Source organism: Muscardinus avellanarius (assembly GCF_963383645.1).
Source record: "Muscardinus avellanarius genome assembly, chromosome: 10".
Lineage (NCBI taxonomy): Eukaryota > Metazoa > Chordata > Mammalia > Rodentia > Gliridae > Muscardinus > Muscardinus avellanarius.
Window position 1 is genome coordinate 104,165,904 of NC_137796.1, and position 12,183 is coordinate 104,178,086.

Consider the following 12,183-nt stretch of genomic DNA (forward strand, 5'->3'; position numbering starts at 1 on the left):
CAGCGGGCCCTCTGGGAAACCCTGGGCCCCTGCGGCACAATCTGGAAAACCCGCATTTGGAGGGTGGTGAAACTTCTCCCCCACGCCCTGCACAGGGCGGTGGGCCCCGGCACGGGGGGCTCACTGCACCGCAGCAGCCTGCGGCCTAAGTGCCGGGACGGGGCCACCGGCTGACTCAGTGATTATGCGCTGGGGCTGGGCCTGCCCTGTCCATGCCACCGTTAATCACAGCCGAGGTCTGGCGAGATAGCAGCCCTTAAAAGGACTGGAACGAAAGCAGGAGCATCTTTCCAAGGCAAAATTGGAGAACACAGTGTACAAAATGAGGCAAAGCAGCCCACTCTCCCCCAGTGTGTCCCTCTGGTGGCTAAGCCTAGGGTTCCAACCGGCAACATTCTTCCAAGTTAACCCCAAACCCTAAAATGACCTAGAGAAGCAAATACATACGACTTACCTCGTGTCTGTCTTCCAACCTCCCCACCGAAGTTAATACTGTTGGCAAAGGTTTGCAGGCCTCAGAATTCCTAACCCCAAGTGCTTACTGCATACTTGGAACCGAAATAAAGCGGGGTCGAGGTCTCAGGCCTAAAAGGGTCTGGGTGGCCCGGGGCCACCTTGAGCTCACACCTGTTAACATGCGACCCTGGCATTCACTGACAACTAAGAAAAATGTATGGGACGGTGAGGAGGCGGGGCGGCAGGGGGAGTTCTTGCAGAATCACAGGCAATTCCCAGAGGCAAATGATCCCAGTCCCTGCTTCAGGGGGTGGCTGCGCTATATTCCAGGCGCCCTGGACAAGTTGCTCGCACAGCCCAGCTAAGGCTGGGAGGTGGCCTCCGCTGCATCCCACCCCTGCAGGCCGCAGTGGGCTGCTGAGGAGAGGCGGTCCTTCCAGGAGTGTGGCTGGACCTTCCCTGCACTGGGCAGAGGGCCCACCCCAGTGCCATCCAGCACGGAGTCCCCGCAGCCCTCCCCGGAGCCTGGGGTCAACATCTGTGTGGCTGTGAGCCTGGTCCACAACACAACCAACTAGCCAGTTCCAGTGTACTTAATCCCAGAGCAAATCCTCTCCCCGCCAAGGTTTGAGCTTCTAGAAGAGAGGGAGGAGAAGAAAGCAATGCAGTCATTCCTGGCCGGGGCATAAGAGGAAGGAGGGATGTTGCTTCCCAGACACATGCACCACACCGTGTACCTCACTCCACACAGGCAGGACTTCTGCTGAAGACTCGAGGGGACTGTGCTGGAGTGCAGGACTCCAAGAGAGCACATTTTTAAAAGCATATCATTTCATTAAACACGAGCCCCTTTCTCCCAACAGGGCACTGGATACATCTTAATCCCCAGTAATAAAAATAGCAGCAGTAGTGATGAAGATGGGGATACTACCAGTGATGGTACTGGCAACAACAAATACATCTGGAATTTAACATGGGCCAGGCACTGTTCTCAGCAAATGAGATGCATTATTTCTTCCAATTCTTGCCATAATACTACAAAATAGGTACTGCTTGTGACTCTCCTTTAACAGATGGGGAAGCTTGTTCCAGGCACCCCTCTGGCAGCTGTGACACGGCCCAGAGCTGCCTCCGATGGCTGGACTGTCTGGAGTGAGGCAGGCGGCGGGCGACAGGGGTGGACAGCAGAGAGGACAGCAGCGAGGACAGCAGCGAGGACAGCGCGGGCGGGGGGTGGGTGCACTCACCTTCACTCTCCCCACTCGTCTTCGCGCCTTTCGAACCACCCTCTGTACCTTTAGCCTTCTCGGCGTCTTCCTGCGCGTCCTCGGCAGCCCCTTTCTCCTCGTCGTCTTCCTCCCCAACGTTTTTGTAGTTGGGTCTCTTCTGCACCCGCCGCTTGCCCTTGTGCTTGTTCATCTCGAGGGAGCGCTCGAGCGACTCGGTGGGTTTAATGAAGCACCGAATGCTGGGCTTGGCCTAGGAAAGCGCAAGACAGGCAACTGAGGAGGCAGAAATGGGATCTCTCCGGATGCTCACGAGCCGCCCCGGAGTTTCTGCCTAAGAAACGCGTCTCCAAACCACACACGCTACCTCCTGGCTTAGTGTTAGGACTATCATCATCATCAAATAACCAAAATAAGAGCGTCAGCTACCAGTTACCGCTCACTGTTGTACGTCACAAGTGCTGTTCGACCACTCTGGCTCCACACTCCCCAGATGTCAGCTGTTCACATAGGAGAACATTTCTAGCTAACACTCTGTGGTGCTCTGTATGTGCAGTGTGCTATCTAAAGAGCTCTATCTCATTTAAATGCTACAGAAACCCTTGGGTCTTACAGATGGGGATGGCAGAGCTCAGGGGCACTACATGACCTGCCCCAGGTCACCGAGCCAGGAGGCAGCGGGGCCCACCTGCCATCCGCACAATCTGTATCTCAACTCCGGCACCCTGGTGTTATCATTAACTCTTAAATAAGTTCATTTTAAAAGAAACTGTGTATCACTGCAGGAAGTGGAAACCAACATGCCTGCTGTTATAAAAATACATAACAGAGGAGGCAAGGCAGGCTGGATGCAGCCACGTGTGCCACACGTTGGCTCTCCTTAGCAAGGCACCGGTAAGCCTCAGGGACAGGCCAAGGAAAAGGCAGAGGCCTTGAGGAGAAATGAAAAAGGCGCCTGTCACCTGGGGTTCATCTCCCACATTCCTGCATCTCAGTTCCTCTAAAAGCTATGATATGCAAGATCTATCAGCTCATTTTATTTTGAGAGAGAGAGAGAGAGAGAGAGAGAATGAGAATGAGAATGAATATTATTGGAGATTGGACCCAGGGGTGCTCAGCCTCTGAGTTACACCCCAGTCCTATTCTATTTTTTATTTTGAAACAAGGTCTCACTAAGTTGCTGAGGCTGGCTGTGAACCTGTGATCTTCCTGTCTCAGCTTCACAAGAACTGGGATCAAGGGCGTGTGCCACCCTGCCCCGCTTATCAGTCCATTTTATAGTTGAGAAAATAGGGGCCCAGAGGAATTCAGGAACTTGCCCGATGTCACCAGTCACAGAGCTGCAGAACCGGAACCTGAATATCTAGGCTTGCTCAACTTCAAAGCCCAAGCTCCTCCAAAAATAAGTGGTTAACCAGGAGCTGGAACTCAGGTCCCTATTTAGTGCTCTTTAAAAGGCATAAAAATACTCCTGGGCCGGGCGTGGTGGTGCACGCTTGTAATCCCCGCGCTTGGGAGGTGAAGATAGGAGGATCGTGCAGGTTTGAAGCCAGCCTTGCTGGCTTAAGAGACCCTGTTTCCAAATAAAATATAAAATAGGTCTGGGAGTATAGCCCGGAGGTAGAAGGGTTCCATCCCCAGTACCACCACCAAAAAAATATATATGTGTGTGTGTGTGTGTGTGTGTGTGTGTGTGTGTGTGTGTGTGTATGTATGTATGTATACTACTGGGTGCAGTGGTGCGCCTGTCCTCCTACCTCAGGGGTTGAGGCAGTAGGATCGCCTTAGCCCAGGAGTTCCAGGCCAGCTGGGGAAATATAGTGAGATCCCATCTCAGAAAGGAAAGGAAAGGAAAGGGAAGAGAGAATTATATACTCACAAATGGACCATGTGTAGAAAAAAAAAAAAGACAAAGAAAATTGATTTGTTTGACTTTGATTGAAGTGTTTTTCCCTTTCCAGACTCTGGATAATGTTCAGACATCATTTTGTCATTTAAAAAGTTTTTTTAGAATAAACTTTTCCATTATCTTAATATGGATTATCCATCTTTTGAATGGGCCCTAAAGAGCCACCATTTGTATTCCGGGGGCCCTGTACCTTGCCAGTAAGTGAAATGTGCTCAAGGAACACAGATTAATTTCAATAACACTCAAAACAAAACCCAATTGAGAGATAAATTAGCATCCAAATCCAAACATTCATTTTTATTTACCCAATTTGAATTATTCAGCCACAAAGATGACAGATAAATTAAGACATGGTTCTTCTGTCCAGGAAACCCAGATAGCATATTACAGATGCCAGCAACCAGGAGCCTGGGAGAGGAGTGTTCGGAGCGCGCTGCTCGGCGGACAGCATCCATCAGAGCCACTGAGGATGCGGGGTGACCGAAGGCAGCCCCAGGCGCCTCCGCAGCCCCCTTCCAGGCCCCGAGCCAGGGAGGCGGGGCCCCGGAATGAAGCGGCTTGCTTCCTCCCAGCACGGCGAGCAAAGCTTTCAGACACAAAGTGGAGGCCAAATGCACAGCAACCTGCGCCCTAGTCAGATGTTCTGAGCAGACATGCACATGGATGGCTGCAGAAACCCCTGCCTAGATTCTGCACGAACTCAGATGCACAGAACGACGGGCAGAACCGAGGGACATGAGACTGAGGGCCAGGCGGCCGCCTCCTCAGGCTCCTGGTCTGGCAGGTGCAGTGAGCCATGTTGGTTCCTAGAACTAAAGCATGGCTTGAAAGTTCACTGAGGGCTGCAAATGCAGCTCAGCTTGCCCAGCATGTGTGAGGCCCTAGCTTGGATCCCCAAAATCAAAAAGGAGAAAAGTTCCCTTCAGAGCGTGGCAAGACTGTAAGTAGCTAGCACAGGACAGTAACTTTCCTTTCTTTGCCCATACCCCCCAAAAAACAAACAAATAAGCTGGAAGATGAATTGGCAAAACCCGCAGCAACACAGCAAGACCCTACTTCAAAATAAAATAGGGCTGGGGGTGTGGCTTGGAGGTAGGCGTTCATGTCCCTGGATTCAATGCCCAATACGAAAGGGAAGAACACAGAAGAATTTAAGAACTCCCCGCAGGGTCTGCTCTCCTTGCTGCTCAGGTGCTGGGTGGAGGGTGGAGGCTGGCTTCATGCTTACTGGGACATCCCAAACCTCTGACATGTCGCCACCCAGTAAAGAGCTGGAGATAACCTAAGGCCCCATCAAGAGGAGCGTGGGAAGGTAATTAGGGTCTGTTATATCTAACAGGGAGCTCACCTGGTTACAAAGACTGAGGTCATTTTGCTCCTGGAAGGACTGAAGCAGGAACAATGACTGGAGTTAAAAGCATGAACAGAATACTCAGCAGGGCCTCTGGCGGGAAAGCCTTTCCAAGGCTTGATGGTGTGCACAGAGTTTTCGTGGGTAAGAGGTCTAAGAATGTATTCAAGCCGGGCATGGGGGTGCACACCTGGCATCCCCAAAACTAAGGAGGCTGAGGCAGGAGGAGCCCGAGTGAAAGGCCAGTTTGAGCAATTTAGTGAGAGCAGGTCTCAAAATAAAAAACATAAAAAGAGCTGGGGACCTGGGGAGGTAATTCGGTAGGAGAGGGCCCCTGTGTTCCATCCTCAGTACTGCAAAAAACCTTTTTCTTTTTAATTTGCATTTCATCTTTGGGGAAAGCGAGCAAGCACAGTGTGTGCCCATCACACAGGCACACCTGTCTCTTTTTCATTGGGTGTGAAATTCCTAAAATGTATGCATACTAAATTTTTGCTTTTTATGTTCAACAAGGGTCAGCTGAATATTGAGATTATTTTTGTTTCCTTTTTAATCTCCTATATTTATTTTTTTATTTTTGTGGTACTGGGGATGGAACCCAGGGGCATTCCACCTCTGAGCTACACCCCCAGCCCTATTTTTTTGTTCTTTATGTTGAAACAGGGTCTCACTAAGTTACGAAAGGCCTAAGTAGCTGAAAATAACTGAGGCTGTCCATGAACCCAGATCCTCTCCTGTCTCAGCCTCCCAAATGCTGGGATTACGAGCGTGTGCCACCACACCCAGCTTTCTTCTCCACTTAAAAATGCTGATTTTTCTCCCTTAAGAGCAACAACATCAAAATACATGGTCATCATAGAGAAGCTGGCAGAACTTGGCTGGGAAGCATGGGTAGAGATTTGTGACCAGTCCTGCTGCTCCTGTTGAATTCCCCCCCCGCCGGCCTCCCAGGAACCCTGGTCTGTGGGCCAATGAGGATGTTCCAGACAGAAGGCCCCGTGGAGGGCCTGTCCGCCTTCTGCCCATGGTGCCCAGGCAGAGCAGCCTCACCAGGCTGCTGTGGGTGAGCTCGTGGCTGCAGGCGGAGCCCCTGCAGTGTCCTGTACCCAAAGGGAAAGAGCGAGCAACAGAAGAAAGGAGACAGCGGAGGGAAGAGGAGGAAGAGGAGGAAGCCAGCACCTGCAGGAACTGGAGTCGGCAGTCACAGAGCAAGTCCAATGAGAGGAGCCAGAAGAGGTGAAAGGTCTCTGGTTTACCTTCCGCTAAGAAAGTACACAGCGCATGCCTGAGAGAGTTTGTGCAAATGAGATCTACGTTTCCTACACCACTGGCCCAGTTTGGTAAGGGGCTCTGCTGGCGGAGGCTGCAGGAGGAACGTGCGGTGAGGGGCCTCCTTGCCGATGCAGCGGTGCTGCCGCTGCCCCTGACTAGGAAACACAGGGTCTCGGGCTCTGGGACCGGAGGCTGGGGCTGGCTTCTGGGGTCAGAGCCGGCTAAAAGTCAGCGGTGGGATTTCAAGGGCGGCTGGAGGACCCGAGTGCCCCCTGAAGTGTGCGCACCCTATTGGTTACAATGCCTCCCCAGCCTGGCAATCCTCCAACCTAAGGCTTTGGCCCTGGCTTTTTTTCCTTCTGGAACAAGAGAGTCCTCAGGTGCTGACCAAGGTCTCTCAAGGAATGGGGCATCTGAGGGCAGAGTCTACAAGAACGGCAACAGGGCTGCGCGGCCAATCAAGGCCGAGGTCCCAGGTGGAGGACAAGACAGAGGAATGTTCCCCACTAGGCCTGGGTGGGCCAGCTTAGACCCCGACAGGCTGCACAGGATCAAGCAGTCCATCAATGATGGTGTTTATGGGTAACAAGACTAAAATTAGGCCGCTGAAAGATGGATGCATGTATAATCACATGTTCCAGCGCTGATGGATATTTGCATGACAATACAAAGAGAAAGGCCTGGAAGGATACACAAACTGAAACAGTGGTTCCCTCTGAGAAAGACACTGAGGTCGGGGGACTTTCACTTTCTCCTCCGCTTTGGTACTATGCAGTTGTTTTGCCCCAAGAAAATACTAGCAGTGCCATGTAAATGTAAATACACCTTTAAAGAATGTCTAAAGAATGCATTTAATGCCATCAAACTATACATTTAAAGATGGTTATGATGGCAAATTTGATGTCACATTTATTTTAACACAACCTCTAAAGAGCCCAAACTTTAAAAAGGCACTTTTAGAAGTCAGGATGGTAATTACCTGGGATACAGACTGAGAAGGAGCTGTATGGGATGCCAGAAATGTTGTCTGCCTTGAGTCAAATTGCACACAAGTATAATCATATGTACACAAGCACCAAGCAATGCAGCTAAGTTTTACACCAAGCATAATCACACGGACAAAGCCATCAGGGAGTACACAAAGGTCACTTTCCTTTTATGCATTTTCCTGCACATACATTAGCATTCTTTTTTGCAGTACTGGGAATAGAACCCAGGGACATTCTACCTTTAAGCTCTACCCCCAGCCTGTTTTTCATTCTTTATTTTGAAACACGGTCTCACTGAGTTGCAAAGGGCCTAAGTAGCTGAGGCTGCCTGCAAACTGCAATCCTCCTGTCTCAGCCTCCCAAATGCTGGAATTACAAGCGTGTACCATCACGCCTGGCATGCATTCCATTCTTAAAAAGGGCTTAACTAGAGGATTTTTGATAAAATCAGATTGTCATAATGCCCTAAATACAAGCAGGAACAAGCTAAACAACACAGGAGCTGGATTCACTCCCCTGAGCCCACTGGGCACCAGGTACGGGAAGCACGAGGCCGCGGGGCGCACTGCCATGGCCATGCGGGTGCCAGGCAAAGGAGGCCACGCAGGAGCCACAGGGCTCGCGGAGGAGACGGCCCGAGCCTTCAAGGGCAGCAGGAGTTCCCCAGCACACTCAGGAAGAAGAGATAGGAGGGGCCGCTCAGAGCCTGGCAGGAGCCTGCTGCAGGGTGTGCCCAAAGGCCTGGGTCAGCTGGAGCTGCTGTACCTGGTGACAGTGGTGGTACCCTCGCACCCAGCGCACCTGGCCAGCTCCCCACATCGCAGCCATCCGGACTCCCTAGGAAGTCTGGTGGGGACACCGGGCCAGCCAGGTGGCCTCTGTGGCCAGCTGGAGAGACGCGCTTGTCACCAAAGAGTTGAGGACGCTCAGGGCTCTGAGGGCATCAGGGTGGCCCTCCACGGCGCCTGCAGGCACAACCACTGAGTGGGAAAGGGGACGGGGGCAGCAGACAGGGTGCGACCAGCAGGGGGCGCCACTGGCCAGAATGGGCAGGGAAGGGAGGGGTGGTTGCATGGCCCTGGGAGTCTACGGCATGTGTAGAATTGTTTAGGCTCTCCCATGCCCAGCCCTGGCCTCCCAAGGAAGCACCCAGAATCCTTCCATTCGAAAGGCTCTACAACCAGGCTGGAGAAGCAAGAGAAAGTTTCCCCCCAAGAAAGGAGGCAGGCCAAGCTAAGTAATAAAACCAAGCCACCATCAGGGCAGACCTGGACCCAAACCTCAGACCCGCTTCCGAGCCCAGAGACCCTGAGCAAAGGAGCTGGGCTTCCTTATCTGTAAAACGGAGACGATAGTGGCCCCATCACAGACGACCTTGAGTATCATGACACCCCGCCAGCAAAACTGCCTGCTTAGCCCAGAAAGACAAAGTCTGCACATTCTCACTGACCCGCGGATGCTAAAAAATAAGTCAGTCTCACAGAAGAAGCCAGTGGAGTCGTGGCCACTAGAGAGCGGGAGGGGAAGTCAGGTAATAGGAATCCAGACGCAGCCAGGCAGGAGAATTCGTTCTGGTGTTCTGCATCACAGTATGCTGACTGGAGTGCACAAAAACTTACAGCATATTTCCAAATACTAAGAGTCCAAAGATTCTAAAAGATAAGTTTTTAAGGAGATGGAAACGCTAATTACCCTGACTTCATTATTGCATACTGTGTACGTGCTGTACCCCACCGATATTTTAAATGTCTGGCTTAAGACCTGGCACAAACGGACATTTGAGAAATACTTGTTGGCCTTCAAGCTCCTGGCAAATGGACCATGAGGATGGACAAGCTGGTGGGGAGGGGCAGCTTTCAATCCCGTTCTGTGTTTTCAACTTGATGATCCAACTTCTAGGACTCCCTCTTTTCCGGCCTTCCAGTGTGTGGGTGGGCTGGCCTCGGTCTTTCTACGGCGCTCCTGAGCCCCTGGCTGCCCTTCGATGCCTAGCCTCAGGACCTGGCAGGCTGTACCGCACGGAGCTCAGGGGCCATCCGCCCCGGCGGGTGTGAAGTGTGGGTCCTGGCTCCATGACTCCCCACCTTCTCCTTGGTGGGCTCGGTTTCCACAGCCCTCATGGGCAGCGTGAGCTGCTGAGAGGAGCCGGGAGGCAGCAGGCGCACCCGTAGCCACCATCGCCACCAGTACTCAGCCCCTGAGTGTGTCCAGCAAGGCTCCGAGCACTCGATACCTCTCAGGCCCCAGAGCTGTCCCTTCAGCGAGAGATGAGGGCTAGACCACAAGGCCACACACAGAGACGGTGCACGGAGAGCCAGCTCCTCTGGGGGACGTCCAGGACTCGGTCATCATGGCCTTGGTTTATAGACATCTGTTCCTTCCCTTCGGGCCCACGTGCTCGCCCAGAGCCTATTAGCACTTTCAGAAAGAGGAATGTGTGCACCTCAGAATGACACTGATGAGCCGGGGGTGAGGAAGACAGCCGGGGTGGCTCTAATTCCAGCCAGAAAGCCACTATCCTGCTCAGTGCACTCAGGAATGGAAATACCTGGCTGCCACCAGATACAAAGCCAGGTTGGAAAGAGCCCCGTGACAGTGAGGAAGAGCCCGCGGCAGTTCATGCTCAGAGCTTGCGCACACATGGCCCAGGGAAGCAGACTGCTACTTTCTTAGCCACTGGCTCCACACAATATACTGGGTAGAGGAGAGCTAAGGGCCCCCCATCCTAGAAATGACAGGCTTCACCCAGAAAACTGGGAGCTAACAGTCTAGGAGTGCATTCCTGATCCACAGAGAATCACCCTGGACCACGCCGACTGGTCCCTAGAGGCAGGTCGACGTCGTCCTCACATGGGGAGGCGAGCCTATGCTATAGAGCCCGTGCTTGTAATACTCACTACAGAAGCAGGGAAACTGAGGCCAGGAGAGGTGGGATAACTTGTCCTGGAACACTTAGTAAGACAAGCACCCAGGATTTGAGTACTTCTGCAGTCTGGATCTTAAGTACTCGGCTGCCTCTTTTTCTTTTTTTCTTTTTCTTTTTTATGGTACTGGTGATTGAACCCAGAGCCATTCTACTTCCGAGCTACATCCCAGCCCTTTTACTTTTTTGTTTTAAAACAGGGCCTCTAGCCAGCAGTGGTGATGCACTCTTGTAATCTCAGTACTTGGGAGGCTGAGAGGCTCACCAGGCTGCTGACACTATCCTCGAATCTACAGTCCTCTTGTCTTGCTTCCCAAGCACTGGGATCACAGGTGTGCGCCACCGTGTCTGGCTTCAGCTGTCAGGGGCAACCCACTCTGACACTCCTCCTCCAGCCTGGCCTCGGGGAAGGTGGCACCGGGCAGGCTCAGAGGCCACAAGACCCTCGCCAAGTCTGCCACCGCTGCTCCATTCACGCCCGCGGTGAGCATCTCCCGAGCAGCTCTGGAAGCCCATGGTGGCACGGGTCGTGCGGGCCTCTCCAGGACACATCCCCTGTCCCCACGGGCCGGGGGGGAAGCCAGTGTGGGCAGCAGGGCAGCTCTGCTGGGCATTACCGCCTCCCTAGTCTGTCAGCGCAAGCGCACAGCAGACAGGCGCCAATGGAATGCAAAAAATAAGGAAAATGTTCCGCAGACACCCGGCATGGAAAACAATTCATTTAAAAGAGCACCTACAGGCAATGGCGCAGGCCTCGGACTTCAAGCCATATTCATGAAGCCATATTCATGTTGCGAAAATACTGAGATGGAGGCTTCGGGCCAGTGTTCTTACTCTGCTTCCTCTGACGAGAAACACTGTCTGCTCTGCATGAAGTTACTGCAAGAACTACCCCTCAGCAGGAGCCATAGGATTGTAATGCTCAGATGATTGCAATTAGACATTTATCTGACCACGCTGATGTGTTTTAAATTTAACCCTAAATTACAGTTCTTCGGAATAACTCTGCTCTCCCCCTTGCTTCTTTCTCTTCAATTTTGGTTTGGTTTTGTGAGAGGCCTGCTGGTAAGAAATGAAGCAATACCAGTAACTTATCTACAAATTACGGGAAGGAGAAAGTAGGTTAAAAAAGACCAAGAAACTTAAAACAAGTTTGATCAAACCACATCCGAGTCAGGCAGGAAACAATAGGAGCACGGTCTCGCTCACAGGGAAGGAAGGCAAGTCTTCCAGGAGCACTGTCAAGCAAGCCACACATTTCAGCTGCAGGGGTCACACCCCCTGCCTCGGCCTCGCACCTGGGCAAAGGCAAGAGCCGGCAACGGAGGCCTCACGCGCTGGCAATTCCTCCCACCCTCCAATGAGTCTCCTTCTCAGCCCAGGCACAAAGGCTGCATTCCAAAGGTATCTGCGAGTCTCAGAATGGAGGCGAATGGAGGCGGGGCCTCTATCCCAGGAAGAGGCCACTGAGACAAGGACAGAGCGCGGGCCCTCCCCCGGAAGAGAGGTTTGCACGCAGCGGGCGTCACACGCAGCGAGGTCCCCTGCCAGCCCAGAGTGTCCACGTCAGCATCCTGCTGGCGACACCACGCTAGGTTCTACAAGGTGTCACCAGTGGAGAAAACTGAGGCCCTTCTCTTCGTATTAATTCTTACAAACTACATGCAAATCTACAATTAACTGTCAATTTTTTTCAATTAAATAACTGCTTATCAACAGATGGATTTTTTTTAAAAAATGGGTATAAACTGGGTGTGGCGGCACATGCTTATAATCCCAGTACTGTTCTTGGCCAGCCTCAGCTACTTAGGCCCTCCGCAACTTAGTGAGACCTTTTTTTAAAAAAAAGAATAAAAAATAGGGCTGGGGGTATAGCTCAGAGGTAGAATGCCCCTGGTTCCAGCCCCAGTTCCACACAAAAAAAGTAAAAAATGCATACAACGCTGGGTGTGGTGGCACACGCTTGTAATCCCCACACTTGGGAGGCAGAGACAGGAGGATCGTGCGGGTTTGAAGCCAGCCTCGCTGGCTTAAGAGACTCTGTTTCCAAATAAAAA

At 52.2% G+C, this 12,183-nt stretch overlaps 1 protein-coding gene across 1 annotated transcript in view; it reads right to left on the reverse strand.

The window, feature by feature from the left end:
- CLEC16A (C-type lectin domain containing 16A) overlaps positions 1-12,183 on the reverse strand; it is a gene marked incomplete at both ends in the record, with an annotated part of 240,689 nt that overhangs the window by 188,845 nt on the left and 39,661 nt on the right. Inside the window, one exon of the mRNA XM_080704466.1 lies at positions 1,704-1,935. Coding sequence (XP_080560592.1) covers positions 1,704-1,935 — 232 coding nt within the window. The remainder of the gene's footprint in view (positions 1-1,703; positions 1,936-12,183) is intronic.